General features: G+C 44.2%; 1 protein-coding gene across 1 annotated transcript in view; it reads left to right on the top strand.

Moving 5' to 3' along the window:
- Nucleotides 1-19244, top strand: part of usp43a (ubiquitin specific peptidase 43a) — an 82476-nt gene that overhangs the window by 23490 nt on the left and 39742 nt on the right. Inside the window, exon 3 of the mRNA XM_042104747.1 lies at nt 12386-12489. Within this exon, the coding sequence (XP_041960681.1) occupies nt 12386-12489 (104 nt within the window). The remainder of the gene's footprint in view (nt 1-12385; nt 12490-19244) is intronic.

Genomic DNA, 19244 nt, shown 5'->3' on the forward strand with positions numbered 1-19244 from the left:
ACAAATCTGCGCTGTAGGCACCACAAATTCTTAATCTACAGAAAATTATGATTTAAATGATACCAAGTATATGCTTTTGCTGTATTTACTTCCACCTTTGACCCTTTTCTAGGCTAATTCGTTCAGACAATTAATCAAATAAATTGATTATCAATTATCAATCACGACTTCCAATGATTGTGAAAAAACAACATAATGGAAATATAATGATTATTCTCATTTTGTCTTAAGTTATAAGTCCAGCGCACCCCTTTTCTTTACTTTGGTAACTGTTGAATACATCAACTTTTTGCGTGTATTTTTTAATTCTGTTTTTCAGTTGAATTATATCTAAAAAACAATTGAACCTACTGTCATTGTTTAGAAAAGGTTTCACAATTCATTGAGTAATTGTGTTAAATAATCGTGATCTCAATATTGATTAAAATAATCTTGATGGCATGATTTTTGCCATTATCGAACACTCCTGTCTTTGTCTTTGTCTGTCTGATTTAATTGGACCTCTCCTCCTACATATTATTTCACATAGACAGCATGTACCCGCATGTTCCGTCCCACTCCCAGGGCTGGGTCTCTGAGCTCATGCCATGCTCCAGTAAGGGTGTCCTCCGTCCTCATCCTCCACTGAGTCCCCAGGTAGCAGGGATTGCATCCATACCTCACTGAGACAAGCAACATGCTCCGACGTCACCATTTAAAAGCTTCGAATGGATTTCACTCTGGCTTGAAATATTTAGCACTTTTCTAAAGAAACATTTGATTAAAACTGTGAATATTTTAGGGGCAAACGTAAATAGAACACTGCAGGCATCCACACTTCAGCACTGGAGGAAGGCATGTGGAGGTGTCTCTGGAGCTTGTGAGGGAAATGGAAAGACAGAGAGACATCAATGAGGACTTTCACCTCTGTTGTATAAATTCATGAGTTGGTCCTGGTGGAAAAGATAGTAACACTTCCATCCCCAGCCTCTCTCCATGTCAAGGAGCCGACACCAGATTATTTTTTTCAGGGTTTTTCTGAAAGTCTTTGGCTTTGTATGTACAGTTCATTTTGATGTCGTTTTAGCCAAAAAGCAATGAGTAGTCATATTGTTTTATTAATCACTTGACGTGCAAAGTCACTCGATGAGCAAAGTATCTGGTGCCTGAACTAAAGCGGTGACAGTTGCTTAGGATCTTGCTAGTGCTGAATTGGCTAATAGATTTTGCCTGCTTATTAAATTAGCTTCAGTCAGACTTTAGACTTTGCACTTCACCCACCATATACAAGGGCCCTTTGGCTTTCTACAAGCGTTCGATTATTCACAGTCAAAGACATGTTACTACAGAACAAGCTGTCCCTGGTACATCAATTCCCAAGAAATTGCCCTCTGGGCCAGCATGGTGGGACGGTAGGGCAGTTTGGTGTAATACATATTTTTATTTACGCAAAGCTCTAGTAAGCCCTGGATTTATGGCAACCCCCTGGATTGGAGGTAATATTATCTGTATTGCGAGGGATAATGATACCCCACCCCCACATAAACATGCCTCACTGCAGATCCCTCATAGACGGTCCCTGGTCTGGGCCTGCGGTAATCTCTACTGGATTACGGAGCGGGGGGGGGGGCTGTACGCAGAGCACAAGCACCCTGGGCTGCAGCTGTCCAAGGTTCACCTTCACAAAGTGAAGACTAACCTCCCTGAACCATGGATGTCTTGTAGTCTCATGTCATGAGTTTTTCTCAGTCACTTTGGTACATTCAGATCAGAATTACAATTTTTTGAAACAATTCAACCTCAAACGTGCGTAATCTAGTCAGCTGTGCATCTCATAGCAGCAATTTCTGACCCCCCACCCCATCCATTCATTGTGTAAACCTACAAGTTTACAAGTAAACCTTCAGTATATGCTATCATATGCTATCATAAGTTTCAGTAACAGTTACATGTGTAATAAATGACTTCAAGAAACAATCTTGAAATCCTCCAGGCCAGAGTTAATGCTCCAGGCTACTCTCAAGTCAAGAGACGTATTGAATTCAGATTGATGTCAGTGACATGAATAGCGCTCAGTTTGCAAGAAAGTCATATTTTAAAAAAAGAAAAGAACAACAAAAGAACAAAACAACAGCTGTGTTCAAATGAGCGGTTTGGTTAGCATTGCAGTCAGATGCATGGAGTCTTTGGAATCTTGTTACATTGAGTCTTCCTCCAGTGATGACGGGGCTGGAGGCTCAGCAGCAGCCCATGGGATTGTGTTGCTCTGCTGCCTCCTGGGTCCTTTGTTTACACACTCCTGTAATCTGGCATCTACTGTATGTACTGCTAACTACAGGGATTGTGAGCCTGCTTGGCAAGTATAGAAGGGAGATCCTTGGCCAGTTACGACAGCCAAGACAAAGACTGACCCGGTGTTCTTTTGTTGTCAAATGAACACACACACACACACACACACACACACACACACACACACACACACACACACACACCCTTTGTATTGTCACTAGGCCCACAAAAGGCCAACAGCTTCCTGGCTATCAAAGGCTGTCTAACTGGAATTACCTCTACACAGTTTTTACCCTTTGGTTCCGTAAAGAAGAAATAACAGCCAGAGGGTCTTAAACTGATGCCGTCCTCAATTGTAATGTGTTTGTTTTGGGTTGCAGGAGTAATGTGCTCTAAATACCAGTTCCTTCCGTTCTCTACGGCCACCGGGAGTGTGTTACCGTGGCAAGCAGTCTCCACCCCCAGCTTGAATGTGAGCATCAGAGGAACATGAAACCAGCTCCTTTGATTCGATTTTCTTCCTCTCTCTGTTTCTCTCTCTCTGCTCCACTCTTACTACAGAGCAGGCAGACTATGCGCAGAGACGGCACGTTTATTTCACACATTAATATTCGCTTCCAAATAAACGCGGGACGGGCCAGTGAAATGGAATGCATCAGTCCTCTCCTCCATCTCCCGGCTGGCAAGTCAGATCAGTGGCAGTGACTCGGTGCCAGCAGCACTTGTCTGTGGTGGGCCATTTCCTTTTCTGTCCTCGCATCGCTCCAGCCACCATTGCCATAGAAACAGGGGGCACTGAGTTTTTATGCCCTCTGCAGTGGTAGCGAAGGTCTATGCATGCACCTCTCAGGCAATGGTAATAAGACCAGCATGGGATAGCAGTGTGAGGCAAGGGCTTTCAGCTGACAATCTGGACTTTCAAATGAGAAACAGAGAGAGAGAGAGAGAGAGTAAGAAAGAGACAGAGTGAGAATTGTAAAAGGGAACACACCACACTATCCAAACAGAGAAGAAACCCAAACAAAATGACATCACCCCAGAACGTCACAAAGCGCTCCCTGATCCCAGGCTCTTTTGTGTGCAAGAGTGACGTGAGGTAAGGGGACACACACAGCGGTGGCACGGGCTGATCCCAACGCAGGCGAGGTGGCACTATCACTGAGACAAAGACAGAGAGAGGGACTGTCGGAGAAGAATGCCCGGGAAACACCAACCACCACCCCTCCCTCCCTCCCCCTGCTCCCTCCCTCCCACCCCTCCAAGCTACCCAGTCACCCCTGACCAGTGCAATACTGTAAGCCTGCACTGAATAGACTGCATTAGTAGTCGCTATCCAGCACTGAAAGGATTGGGGTGAGTCAGCCGGTTTACTGCAGGGTCCCTGCCCCCCCCCCCCACCCCCCCCCACCCCCCTTGTTCCTGCTGACCTGCCTTTCCTTTCAGTCCCAGGCACGGCCCTGTCAGGCCTGTTGATTTTTTACCGCCGGGGTAGCAAAACACAGGAGTAGACATAAAACCAGTTCATTAGCGGAGAGAACTATGCAGGCTGCCGGGGGAAAGAAATGGCGCTGCTAGCTCGCATATCACCGGTAAGCACACTCAAAAAAAAAGTGGCCCCAGTCTTGAGGTCACCCTATTTGAATATCCCCTAAGCTTTTTCAGTAATGCAACACTGAAGGGCTCGTAACTCTCCCGGTGCACTCTGGATAATGCCCCAGCTCTTCTCTGAACTGCAGCGAGCTCTCTGTTCATGCTCTCCCCCTTTCTTGTCTGGGCATGTGGAAGGGGGATATGATATGATCCACATATAAAAAGGCGTCTCATCGTGATGAAAATAATGTGGTATCTGCCCAAGTGTTCCGTCTTCCTGCCAGGCTCCCTCTTTTACAAAGCCCACCTTTTGCTGAACTTGGGAATAATCCCCTGCTTCTGTTTTTTTACCACCACCAGTGCTTTATGATTTAATTAAGTTAAGTAAACAAAACAATATCAAAATTCAGCAGAGAAAAATGGCAGATTGTACTTGCCAGCATTTCATGCCTGTGAGGTATAGGCCAAGGATACCATACTTCCCTGAGTTATTGGGCAGATATCACATAAAACACTTCAAATGATTTCATCATTCTTTTGTTTATCTCTTGCAATCTCTTCTCCTTGGTTTCTAGTTCATACCATCATCAGGATATATTGAGTGTGATAGTAGGGAGAGGGCTGGGAAAAAAGATTTACTTTTAGATAGTTGGTGGCACAATAAATCTCATGCAGGTCAGCTCCGATTACATCACTTCCACTGTAATTACATTGCTAACCTTCCTCAGAGAGAGGTCTGCTGGCCGGGACCGGGCTCATTAGGCGTAGATGTGTTGGTGGAGCTGAACCCACATAGCACATCCAGAGCTTTATTTAAAAGTCCAGCAAGGTCTTTGTAAAAAGCAAAGTTACTCATAATGGAGAATCTATACTCAGGCTATCCTCTGACATAATTCACCAGCTGAGCTATGATGTATATATTGCACCCCGGGGGCATTATTTTTTATGAACTCTCAGAGCTTTTCTAAAACCTTCTTAAATATTTTAACAAATGTTACACCAAGGAGTCGCATTGATTCCTTTTCCACTTTGCATAAAACCTCAATGAAAGTGAAACATAAGGAAACACTAGTACTGAGTACTTGGGTGAGTCGCTTGGATCTGGTGAAAAGGGCACAGTGAACCATGGTAATGAGCTGCTAAATTACCAATATGCCCAGGTGCTCAAGGTTCTCCCCCAGAGGCAGCCATTTTCTGTGTGTGCCGTAATTTAGCACATTTTTATTCAAAGCACCTCACACTAGGGTTGAGGTATACCAGTACTTTTAATTAGCATTAATGCTTTACCCAGCTAACGAACCGACGCTAATGCTGAATTATTAACTAACAAACTGTCCAAGGCTCTAGCTCCCTGTGATTTTGAAACCTGTCAATGAAAGTTTGTGGTTTTGCCTTTGGTAACTGCCTTCTCAGAATAAAAAACAGGCATAGTATTGATCATCATGCGCAGCTGCGGCCAGGCATATTTGAGGCTGAAGTAAACATTCAGTAAATACAGTATGAAATTGACCACAACCTCTTTGCCCATTAGCTGAGCAACTTGTCTTTAAGCAAGTCCAGAGGTATCACTGAGGTGCTAGCCATAGCAACAGACCCAGGGCAGCCTGCGAACAGCCTGTCAAAGTTTTATAGGTCAGCGTTGAGCATATGGTGGAGCAGTGGCCCTGTGTGTTGCCATGGACACTCACACAGACACACACACCATGGACACTCACACAGACACACACACCATGGACACTCACACAGACACACACACACCATGGACACACACAGACACACACACACCATGGACACACACAGACACACACACCATGGACACTCCCACAGACACACACACCATGGACACACAGACACACACACCATGGACACTCCCACAGACACACACACCATGGACACACAGACACACACACCATGGACACTCACACAGACTCGGAGCTTCCAGGGCTCTGGCAGGGCGATGTTCGTTCAGCTCCCCCGCCAGTGAAGAGCTATTTCTGGATGCCCACGGCAGGGCAGGCCCATACGCTGGCACTGGACAGAGGGTCTTTAAGAGGAACATGGTGTTCCGTGTTGAGATTTACTCTGCTGAGCCAGAGCCATAAAGGACTATGATGGATTGGCAAGAGTCTCTGCCTTTTAAATGCCTTCATTTGTGGTTAAACGGCCTACTCATCTGTCTCTCTCCCTCTCTCTCTGGATATGGTGCTGTCTCTCCACATCATTGACTGCTGATTAGGGCTGGGACAACGCGTCAACGTCATACGTTGACGCAAAATATGCACGTCGATTCATCAAGCATAACGCATGCAGTCAAAAATGTTTCATTTGACACCTTCAGTGTTTCCCATACGTTGACTAATCTGCCGCGGGGCGCCACGAAATCAGAACCGGCCTATTTAAATTAAAGATCAGATAAAATCCTTTCATTGAGCTGCACTTTTTCCGCATGCAGCCTTTCCTTGCCCTCTCTCTCTCTCGTAACGAGCCCGCTGCCCCTCCTCTGCATGTGCATTTAACAAAATATTCACAATTGTTGAAGGATTGTTGTTGCCACATAGAAACATTGCATAGAAGATGTCTGGCTAAATTGCTATTAAATCCGCTTAGCATCGTAACCATGCTGCGCAAATTTGTTCAAAACTGCTGCATTGAAGTTAACTCTGCTAAGGTCTTATCACAACATAGTAGGCCTACATTGAGGAGACTAAACTAGGTTAAGTTATGCAATCAAGCAGTATCTCAAAGCTAACGTTAGAATACTGTTTGGATGTCGCTTGCTTACTTACAGCTGCTTGTCAATTTCGTTACTCATGCAGGGCTCATTTTATTGACTCTGACACTGAATGTTTGCAAAATCCCGATGTAAATGGAAAAGTGTTTTCCAAGACTCAAAAGTGCTTGTCCCAAGGAAAAGTAGTACGAACCGTTATTTGAGCTAACTACGTTATGGATTGATCCACACATCAGCAGCCTTTAACTGTGTTAAGTATTACAATTGCAAAGGTTCCCTCACGAACATCTTAAAGTGACAGGCACTCAATTACACCTATACACTACTGAACTTTATTGAATGCTACCTCTGACTAAGAATGCATTACTTTGCACTTTTATTTTGGAATTTTAAGAACAATAAACATATATTGCAATGTTAAGTAATTCATGTTTTTTCATTCAGATATGTAAATCAACATGTATAAATTGCTATTAGTCAATTAATGGGGAGATAATCGATAATCAAATCGAAATCGAATCGGACTGAAAAAATGAATCGTTAGATTAATCGATGCATCGAAAAAATAATCGCTAGATTAATCGTTTAAAAAATAATTGTTTATCCCAGCCCTACTGCTGATGCCTCCTTTAAACAGCCTTGATTGTCAGTGCTAGGTCAGTGATAGTGATCAGTAGTGTCTGTAGTGGAACTGCTGCTTAGGACATATAGAGTAAACACAGGATATCCGTAGAGTGCCACTTCAGATGTTCAAGTCTCATGCAGAAAAGAAACCGCCCCAATCCAACCCTGAATGCGGAGTCCACACCTAGAAACCCTTAGCCTCCTCGCCCAGCCCAGCCCCCGTGGCACTGCAGTGCATTTTCCAGAAACTGCGCAAAAGGGATGTTCTCTTTTGTTGTGGGCTGGGACCTCTGAAGCCAGGGTGTGTCCTTGAGCTGTGCCATCCTCTGAGAGGGGGATGTTCTGATACCCAATACCCAGGAGTCCCAGTGTGGGCCCTGCTATGTTCTTTTGTTGCTGATCGCACTGATATGGATCTGTTTGACCCCTCGCTGTGTCTGTGGCTGTAGCCAGGGCTGGCTTCAGAGATGAGCAGGGGCAAATGTTTTACAGGCAGCGGCTGCCTCTGATATAACTGCTGTACTGTAGATCAGCCATTGGAGATCTGAGGACATTAAGTCACAGAGAGTCACATTGGCTCCTCAGTACCATCACAATGTGGTCACAGTAAAAGGAGCAGTTGTACAGTTACAGTACACAAGCAGTCAGAGGGATCACAGTTGGTTATTATGCTTACAGTTTATATACTTTATACCTATGTACTGCACTTGCATTTGCATTTTATCTAAGGACATTTGTAAGTGTCTAGGGTAGGGATGAATTGAATAATGCAACAAATTATTGTTCTTGCTTAATTGCGTCATCTGTCTGTAGTGTCTGTCTGTGGAATTTTTGAATCCGTGCCCATATTTAGATGATCTCACCGAGAGCAGGTTTGGCGTCAGTGCCTGGAGAGCGGTCGGGTGTTAGCGTCCCTGCTGCACCAGGAGACCCGAATGAGCATCTTCTGGCTCTTTTGCGTTTGGGTCTCACACAATGTGACAACTCAACAGCTTAGCAGTGCTTCTCACATATCAGGATTCACGTTATTCCTGCTGGCCACTTCTATTTTTGGCCCCGGCATGCTTACAATGGCACAGAAGGGAAGCAAAAAAAGCAATCAAGCTGCATTCATTCTTCTCCAGGCTTTAGGGAGAAAAAGCACCAGATGAAAACAGTGCGGTGCCTCACACACTCAGTGAAGGCATCTGTTCTTTGTTCTAAGGTCCAGCTAAGTGGCTTTTGACCTACTTATGAGAAGGTGCTTTTTCAAGGCTGCCGCCAAAGCCCACTCTCATAGATCTGTTATGAATAGAGAGAGAGAGAAGTAAGTCTTCCTGAGCCAAGGCAGCTTGACTGTGCTGGCATTTCCTATTACTCTCCCCACTAGCCCTTGTGCTCATAAACAAGCTCTCCATTACATGTGTGATGCTGAAGTGAACGTGGAGGACACCACTGGGTTGCTAAGCACCTTTAGCTTTCCAAATGCAAGTGTTCTCTTTGGCTCTGTACAGCCTCAGCCTCAGTTTTCTGCCAGGCTCACCTCAACCTCTGCCTGTTACCTCGGGAGTCACCTTTATCATGACTGTGAGACATATCAAAGCGTGCTGGAGATATCAGATTAGACTGGAGAGCATGTTTTACCTGTTACGGTTAATGCGATTTTCTCCCCAAAACCAAGCCCTCATCTCACATATAGATTTTTAGTGTATGGAATCCCGCGACCTGTCTCTCATGCCATTATGAAAGATGTAGAATTCAGGGCATTTCATTATAGAGTACAGGTGTGGCGCAAGCTCTCCTTTACTGTAGGGTTGTATGAGTCAACCGCTAATGTGAATGAGACATGAATTGATAATTGTTTTAATAAATAAAACACAGCACATCAGGGTAGATTATCACATTCGCCCTGACAAATCCAAAGGTCTAATGGGACTAAAGTGAGAGCTGTGCTGTTGTGTTGCATTATGATGGAGAGGCCTGATTTGAAATCCTCCTGAGCACACCGCTCACGACCACACTCCTCTTATCTAGACTTCTTCTCAGCAGAAAATCAAACCTTTATTCCACTTCTTTACCCCCAACCTCACCCCTCGCTAATAGCTGTAGGAATCTATTAGTCCACAGCAAATGTTAGGGTGGTATTTCATTGTTCAATCTTTAATTGTTTAGGAACAGTTAGACATTTTTGAATAAGGGAATTCATTAAGTAAAGGTAAGCCCTACTTAGCTTATCTGCACCCAGAAATGGAAATGGCTTTTCAGTCGAAATGTCCTGAAGAAAACAAATTTGCAAGTTGTAGTCTTGGTGCCTGTGCACTTAGTATTGTTTCATCATCCCAGTGCTGAGATATCTAGAATTGCTGTTTTGTAACTGTTGCATAAAGCTGATACATAGGCCTAACTTCAGACACAAAAACACAAGCCTGTCTGACAAAATAGCAAAACAAGATAAAAATGACAAACACAAATCACCACACACTCACTATCTGTCTGGCTAAACTGATAAGAATTGACATTTTGTTCAAAGCATTCAATTGTCTACCTGTCTTCGGGCTCCTCACTTTTCCCTCAAACTTTTCACAAAGTGTTCAGAGTTTTGCTTTCTGCTCTGCATCTGCCATTCAGGATGAAAACACACATCTTGTATGGCCAAGCAGTAATGGACTATTCGTTCTTGCCCTCTTAAAGCATGAAGTGCCATCTGAGAGGATGATGGAAAACCTGTATAAATAGACTTGCGAATCTAGGTCACACAACCTGAAAAAGACTACATGGAGAACTACATGTTTGGCATTTGAACTTCTCACATCCATAAATGTTTTATAAATATTGGTTATTATGCACATCAAAAGCCTTGAGATTTACTATCAGTGGCTGGGCTGACGGGAGGCCACTGAGGTATTATGGAGGTTCAGAAGTTTTTGTTTGGTTTAGTGTGAATGTTTGTTTTGCTGAAGTTGCTTTAAAGTATGCTTGGTAATTACACACACCCACACAGACAAACACACAAACACACACACACACACACACACACACACACACACACACACACACACACACACCAAATAGAGATATGTTTTTTTAAGCTTGCTTTAATCTCTAATGACTGTCAAGCTGAGGACATACCCTTATTGTTGAATTGTTGAAAATTATACTCAGTCCAGTTATAAGTGAGTGACTGGCAGTCAGGGACACAGTTAAGATGGAGACAGACAGATGGACAGACAGACACAACTCTCCAGACTCCCCAGGTGATGATGAATCCACATTCAATTTCAAAATCTCACTCTGGGACTCAAACGATCCACAGCAAATTAAGAGGGAAACACTCTTAAGTGTTGCTGAAGGGTAGGATATCTCTCAAATGGCGGCTGAGACACACCGCTGTTGCTGAAGGGTAGGATATCTCTCAAATGGCGGCTGAGACACACTGCTCCTCTGCTGGATTGAGCTGAAAACTGTGCTTTTACTTTGGTGTCTGCTGGGAAATTACAAAAAAAATGTCAGCTTGAAGAAGTGATTCCTGTGGCCTGCCGAAGCTGCTCTGTTTCCAATGGAAGTCATATTCTCATATGCAGACCCTGTGTGTTTTGGGTCTGTTTCTGTTTGTGTGTCTTTAGCACATGATTGAGATGCTGCATGCCCTCAGGTCTAGCAGCTACACAGGGAGATGAAGATGAACGTGGGGAATGGCTGGGTCTTTTTTGTTGTTGTTTGTTTTTTTTTTTTTTCAGGCCTCTACAGTAGATATTTCAGAGCCCAAGACTGTATTATTACTCAGGAGGGTAGATAAATGCGGTGGCGGTGAGTCAGGTTGCACTCCCTCTATTGATCCCAGCCATGAAATATGGAGCGTGGAAGTAAAGCGCAGCACTGTGGCCCCTCAGCAAACTACAAAATAACACCCCATAAGGAGGAAGACATGCAGCCACTGCACATGTCCATCACATCCACTGGAGAGGATTTGGGCTTAGCAACAATGGAATCAGTTGAAACCAAGCAAACTATCCAAACAATCTAACAGTACTGCAAACTAAACCATACCAAGTGTTTGTAAGCTACGGTACATGCATGCCTTGTGGAGGAACACTTGTTTCCCTCTGTATTGTCTAATATTGTCATATAACGGGACAATTAGGAGGCTATTATACCTTTTACTTACTTAGTCATTATGTAGATTTGAGATGTTTTACTTAGTCATTATGTAGATTTGAGATGTTTTACTTAGTCATTATGTAGATTTGAGATGTTTTACTTAGTCATTATGTAGATTTGAGATATTTTACTCAGTCATTATGTAGATTTGAGATATTTTACTCAGTCATTATGTAGAGGTCATTTTTCTTCCCTGATATGATTATGAAGTCACCTCATTCTAATGTTTACTGTAAATCAGATTTTGTAGTTTGTTGTCGATACAATGTAATGTAAAAACAGATTGTGTGTGAAATGATGTCTCCGTGGTTTGTCTTTGCCTTATGAAATCCTCTTTTTGTTCCGGGCCTTGTTTTTTAGACCTGCCTGCTCTCATGCAGCCTTTTACAGAGCTTTTACAGTGGTGCTCACAAAGCATAATAATGATGTGTCTTGTATAACAGCTACATTGTATAATAATTATGTTCAATATAGGTCACTATTTCTGAAGGATGTAATCTGGATATTTTCTAATTAGAGTTTATTTTGATATTTGCTCACCTAGTCCTGTGAGAGTAGAGCCCCATTGTGCAGGACTACAGAGTGAGGGTTGCACCTTGTCTGGCTTATTTTTGGTCAATGATCAGTCAGGTGTGTTAATGCAGTCCTTCTCTTTCCTGTCCTCGTCCACCCGCAGAAGTAATGACCATGTGGGAAAATTGGGGATATGAGATAAGCAATTAGACAGAGTAGGTGTTGTAATGAGTAGGGATTACTCAAAGGCTCTATTGAACCCCTACACCTGTCAGCTCAAGAAACCATTATCTAACATTATCTATGTTTCTGTGGCCTAATGGGAAAATTGTTCACTGTATCATTTCCAGCACAGGACATTGTTGTGTGGACACATGACTTATCCAAGAAGCTGAGAAAACGATGCACTTCATTTTGTTTATCACATGTTGGTGCAGAAACTCTGGCAAACTATGTTGTCTGCCAAAGGTTATTATTTTTTATGATATGTCATTATGTACTCTTCTATGTCTCCTTAAACAGGTTCAGGCGGGAGCAGAGACCATTCAGACCACTGGTCCAGTGAACACGCACCCGCCAGGGACACGCTCCAGCTTTGTCCAGGAGCACTTCCAGGCCCAGTACAGGTCAGTGACAAGCCCCATCACCATGGACACAAAGGCTCTGTGCTCTAATGTTGGCTCGTGGTTCAAATTAACTGTTCTGTGTCTCGTTTTAACTGTTATTAATTAACCCAATAATGTGTGGAGAAGGCACGAGTGGTCTTGGATGGATTCTGGGTATTTAGCATCAGCATGGCTAAAAGGTGCAGTTGTCATGGAAACAGAATGTCAGCAGCTAAGCTAAGTGGCATATATTTAAATGGACTTCTTTGTGTCATGACAGCAGTGTAGGCCTACTCTTTCGATTTGAGTTATTTTGCTTCATGAGTAAGAGTTACAGTTGGATATCTTTTAGCCGAGTATAGGACACATTGCTTGGAATAATGACACAAAAAAAAACTTTCCAGGCAGGTAAATGTGTTTGCTGTCCTCCTTGGTGTTTAGAAATTGTCCCGAAAACTGGGTCGGCATATTGTGAGCGTTTCTCCCGTACGTCTCAGTTTGCACCAAGCTGTGCTCCAACAGTATTTTCTCAAAGGCAGAGAAATGTGCTGTACGGGTGAAAGAGGCTCTCTGTGCTTGTCCCTCTCAGCAGGGTCATCTCCTTAAGCATCTTCTGCCCTCCTCCCTGTTTCTCTTTGTGTGGTTGACATGAGCAGGATAGCGCTTGGCCCAGGCACAAGTCTAGTCTAGCTATCAGTGGGCAGTGACTCAGTAGGCAGCTGGGAAGAGCTAATGGGACCAAAGGTGGCCAGGCACACGCAAGGCAACTGAAATGCTCTGCACACACATACTGCCTAACTAGTGTCTTTAGCATCTGTCCAATGATGAGGATACACTGTGTGATTTTCCAGTTGTCCCAGGCAAAAGATGACCATTATGAACATCTTGAAACGTGACAATGTCCTTGGTGGTGACTCCCTGGTTCTACACAGCACTGTGAGAAAGGTTCAGAGATGCTCCTTGCCTCGCGACTGAAGATAAGATAGAAGATAGAAATGTCAAAAATTCCTGGTGACAGTTCATTTCAGAATGACTTGTTCTGTTTCAATTTCACCACTGTTGTCATCAGGGAAGTTCCTGATATTTGACTTCCTGTGTCAGAACAAAACATCTAAGGCATCCCAAGTGTTCTTCTTCACACCTTTGTCAAAGTGAAAGAGAAACTTTCTTCTTAAGATTGGCTGCTGCGATAAAACATGTTTTGTAATAACTCATCTCATCCTACTTGTTTGACTTGTTTGAGATTGTTTGACAGGGTTAGCCTTTTTACTTAAGAATTGAGAAACACTTGTCAATGCAATCCATAACTCAAGTGCTCCATGTAGTTTTGAAGGTTGCCTAGGATAAATGTGTACAAGACAGGCTCTGTGTTGATATACGGTAGGCTATTTCTGGCTACAGGAGTCGTGTATATCCAGTCTGACATATTAATGCTCCATCATTTGACTATGGTCTGACAGTTAATTGAGGTCTTTGTGTATGATACAGAGTTGAGTTGCTGCACCAAATGTGTTTTTGTATGAAAGGGTGCATTAGTGCAATAGACAGGTAACTAATTAGTAATTACCAGCCTGTAAAATCAATAGCAACTAGCAGGACTCTCATTATTCTCTCCTTTTCTCTCCTGTCCTCTCCTCTCCTCCCAGACGAATAACACCTCCGGATATAAAGTCAGCCCGGCATATTAGGTGGACATTTTATAATGGCTCAGACCTTAGTACTAGGCACCCTTAAAAAGGCTTTTGAAATTCTTAGAGCATATCTGCTTCAAAGAGTCATGACATTACCAATGGGGTGAAATGGAAGCCATGTCCATCTCGTCGTCAGCCCCCCTTTTTGTCCTCATACCTTCAGCATGCCATCCTGCAACGTTATGAAAGAACTCTGGTCAGTCCCACTGCGGTGCTGTATACTGTGAGGTTTCTTTAAGAAACTGTAGTTGGCATGTGATTCAGCCTGGTAGACGTAGAATTAAGTGCTATTGATGCAGTCGTAAAACACATCAAAGGTGTTTTTTCAAGTTGTCTCATGCCTGGGTAGGTGGGAAGGGGCCACAGCGTGTTGTGTTTTTAATCCTGATTTTTCACAAGGTGACTTTGGGTTAGGTCTGATCTCTTGGTCCCTTACGTCTGATCTTGTCCCTCGCCATTTCTTGCGAGACTCAGTCTCATCTAAATGTGCGAGACGCGCTGCGTCTCTGGAACTACCTGAGTCAGAGATGAAGCGTGTGTGCAGGTACGTCCCAGGCGCACGGGCGCGTCTGACAGCCGGCACGCTGCGCTGGGTGACCACGTGCCGTCTCCCTCAGGCAGATGTCCCCCAGACTTGGAGCCGCGCGAGCGGAAGAATACTCCACGGGGGGGGGATTGTCGGATTGTTGACGCCACTTTCACAAGTGCGACTGCTGTCTAATTACCGCTCTTCTCACATAAGTACACGTCTGCAGAATCACAAGGACTCAGGCTGCTCTACTGTAAAGTGATTATAACTCTTGGTACTCTTTGTTTTTCTTTCTTGTAACTTCCTTGTTGTTTTCTTTCCTGAACAGCTGAGCTGTCAGAAGGAGCAGCAGCTGCCCGTGATTGCTATCCTCATGCCAACACATGTACTGTAGCTGCTTCTTAAACTAATAAGCTACACTCAAGCATGGCCAAGCAGTTTGTGGAGCGCAGGCTGTCCATTTGAGATTCACTGATTGCTGGAGGGCGACTCCTCTCTTCTCCTCTCTCCTCTCCTCTCCTCTCTTCTCCGCTCTTCTCTTCTCCTCTCTCCTCTCCTCTCCTCTCTTCTCCTCTCTTCTCCTCTCCTCTCCTCTCCTCCTCTCTTCTCATCTTTTTTTTCTTGAGTTGTTACAGATGAGAGTGTAGACCGTGCATACACGTCTGGCTAAATCAGGATAGAGGATGTCACCTTGTATATCATGCTGCTGCTTCTACATGGTTGCAGTTAGTTTCAGCTGTCGGACACTCCAAGCCACTCATATCACATCCACAGACTCATTTTCTGTCCAAAAGAGGGACTCAGTGCTTGTTTCCAAACATCCTGATCTGATTATTGCTCACCCTATGAGTATTATGGGCTGGTATTTGCAGCTAATGGCCCATGCAGAAGGCTTCAGTCTGATTAAACAAGCTCCTAAAGGGGATTCGCGTCTCTTTTCTCCTCAGTTTTCTTCTCAGATTCCTTCTCTAATTATAGAGCCAGCCGTAACACGGCATCTCTCTCTTCTTTCATTCCGCTCTCTTGTCTGTTTCTTTCTCTCCTTCTGCGTGTGTTCTTTTTATATATTCCCCAGACACCCTCTTGCTGGATGGCGGTGTTGTCTGCTCTGAATAATTGTTAGCGATTAAAGACAAACGGCCTTGTTTTTTTTTTCTCTCTGCGCAATAGAGATAAACCATTTGTGGATGTTTGTGTGGGTTGTATTACTTTAATTTTGGATGCGGGGAGTGGAAGAATAACCTATTTGGCTTGTCTGTGCAAACATTCTGCGGAGGTTGTTTTGGAGCTCTGGAGGTTTGTCATAGTTTTCTGTAACAAAGGTACCAAGGTTTTTTGCATATTATGTGTGTCGTGTCCCTCTCCTCGTCGAGAGTTTACAGAGGATGTGCTCATCCGTCGACTGCCATCGCCAGGCCCACAAACAGTACGTCTAACTCTCAAGTGCCACCCGTCTCCTGAGAGAGGGCCCTTTTAGGAGTGAGTATCAGGAGGAGTATCACTGAGAGTCCCACCGGCTCCTTTGATCTCCTCTAATTCATGCCTATTGCCAGGCCCACAGTCACTGGGCCTCCCCTCCCCACCCCACCCTCTCCTCCCTCTGGCCTCTCTGGGCCAGACAATTACCCCACTAATGGCTCAGTTTATCTAACCTTGAACGCCTGTGTGGCCAGACAAACAGCACTGGTCAGGCTAATTGAGAGGCCTTCAAATTGGTCTGACAGAAAGCTTTCGCTGCTTGTTGAGCTGGCTCCCCTGGATTTGGGTGTTTGGTTGCTGTCGATGTGCGGTGACTACAAAAGAATTGGACAGGTGTTTCTGTTGGGTCGGTGCACTGTCTGCCTTAAGCTTGCTCATTGTTTAGATGCTTTCAGCAAACCAGACCAACCAAGTCAAAACATTTGGTCACTGAGGTAGAATTGGCTTATTCAGTGCTCTAGTTTTAGTGTTCCAGACGCAACAATGGCCTGGGTTATTATGATTCCCTTGCTGTAGTTTGTTTTGACTGGGGTGACCTTTTTTTTCCTTTTGCACCATGTTATTATTTATATCTCTGTGAAGATAATAATTCCCTGGTCTGAAGGACTCATGTTGGGATAGATCAGTGGATCTCAACCTTTTTGGGGCTAAGGCACACCAAAGGTCAAACCAAAATGCCAAGACACACCGACTTATGGTCACTGATTATAATGCCTCGGCACACTGGTTGAGAACCACTGCCATAGATAGTGGTCGTGCCTGGTCCCTAGACGACATGACAAGACGCTCTGCCTTTTGCAGAAGGAAGTTGATTTTGCTTACCGAACAATGTTTTGACGTACTCTGGTGCCATGTCTGTCTGACCTCAGATCAAGAAGGGAACAGACCCAGTCGCAGCCAGAGACATCGGAGCACAATATCTCTCCACTCCAGATGGCCTTCAGCAGGGGCCAGGCTCCGAGCATCCTCCCTCTCAGACATGCAAATGCAAAAGTTTAAAGCCTCTTCCACTGTGAGAGAATCAATGTGCAGACTTCCGTTTAGCCTAGATGATGATATAACAACGAGTTGAACTAAAGAACTGCAGGGATGTCTAGACTCCAAGCGCTTTGCCCTCCTATCCATGTTTGAACTTCAGCTTCATTGGGTCCTGTTGGTGTATGCGCGGGGCATTACCTGTTGGAGTCAGCGTAAGAGGCCCACAGTGAAGTGATATGACAGAAGTGCTGGGAAGAGAACACAGATGCCTGGAGTGCATTGTGTACGCTACTCCTTCAGTCCCCTCACTTCCTGACAGACTCACCATGCCACACACACAGACACGCAGGCACACACGCACGCACGCACACACGCACGCACGCACACACACACACACGTACACACACATACACACGTACACATACACACACTCGCACAGATTCTGGGTTGTCTTATCCACTGCAGCAGAATGGAGGTGTGCCATCTACTCAGGTGTTTGTGAGGAACTGGAGGAGCTGGGAGGCTGGGCTGGAGCTCCTGTGTAATATTGCCCACGATGTTTGTCCTTAGTCGGAGGTCCGGGCTCATTGTCGGAACACACTCATGTGCAGTCATGCGCCAGACGAGAATCCGACTGAATGACAAGGGAAATTAAGAGTCTTTTCTTACGCAATTCTAACCATTTGGAGGAGCGGAGAGGCAGACAGTCCCAGTGGGCTGCACGGCACAGCCACGCATCCTTCAGGCCACAGGCTGCTCTTAGAACATGCAACCCATTTAGCTTAGCTCACAGAGGACAGAGCTGAAATTGGCTTGATACGTTTTGTAGAAAAGAAATATTAATTGATTCATACTATCAGTTATGTTACAGTGGCAGTCTAATGTGTTTCTCTATTGAGTATACAGTAGCTGAGGACTGGGACACTGGAAATACTGCAATACAATTGAACACCAACAGCAGGACGGTTGGTACTGATGGATAGACAAAGGGTCTTTTGTCAATAGGCTATATTTGGTGAAGCCTTGCTATCATAGCTTCACTGTGATTTTGGTTTGATGGCCTGTTTTAGTTAACCATGTCAACCATGACTAAAGATGACTAGCAGCTATTCTCTGTCAGCCACTGTTGCTACACACTAGCCCAGCCCTAAAATAGTTTTCTTCAATACATCAGTCAATCAATGTACAGTATTGTTTATAGTGCAGGATCACCATGCAACATGGTCTCATCACAAACAAGTGGGGTGAGGGGTCAGCTGTTCTCCGTGTGGAGTAGACAATAAAGCTCACATGCCCTTCACAGAACAGTTTTCTGGCTGTACATTCTCACTCAATTAAAATACAAAAACTTTTATTTGTAACAATAAATATTGAAATGTTAATATATCGTTTTACCTTTCATGTGTTTTGGCATGGTGGTAAAATTGACATACTGTATATATGTGGATATAGGTTATATAAATTCAGCCTGCATGCTCCATTAAACAGTTAAATATTTTTGTTTAAGTATAATACCAGTAAAAGGCCTCCAGTCAACTTTTGCAGAATGGTTTAACAACGATGCATTGATTGCAATGTCTTGCTTCTGGTTGATGTAATTGTGGTGGATTTGTGTTGTTCTGTTCTGTTCTGCACTGCCCACCTTCTAATGTCAGCTGGCCTTCATGTGGAAGACTGGGAGTGACTGACCTCACATCTCCCTATGAGTAATGCTCATCATCTCAGACAGTTACACACTATTGTGCAAGTCTGAAGAGAGATCTTGATTATGTGTGAAGGTCAAACTCAGGGTCAGTACAGTGGACATGCTACTGCTGTAGTTTTATGGGACTTCCAGTACAGACAGCAACTTCTGTACAACGACTCAGCCCTTCTTCAGTTCAGGGTGTTCAGATAATCGGAGAATAAATATTAAGATTAGATTAAATGAGACCTACACACACACTCATACACATACACACACACACACACACACTGTCTCTTACTTTCTCTCTCTCTCTCTCACTCACACACACACACACTTACACAAACTGTCTCTTACTTTCTTTCTCTTTCTCTCTCTAACACACACACACACACAAACACACGCACAGAGGCAG

The sequence above is a fragment of the Alosa sapidissima genome, chromosome 9 (assembly GCF_018492685.1).
Source record: "Alosa sapidissima isolate fAloSap1 chromosome 9, fAloSap1.pri, whole genome shotgun sequence".
In the NCBI taxonomy this organism is placed as follows: domain Eukaryota; kingdom Metazoa; phylum Chordata; class Actinopteri; order Clupeiformes; family Clupeidae; genus Alosa; species Alosa sapidissima.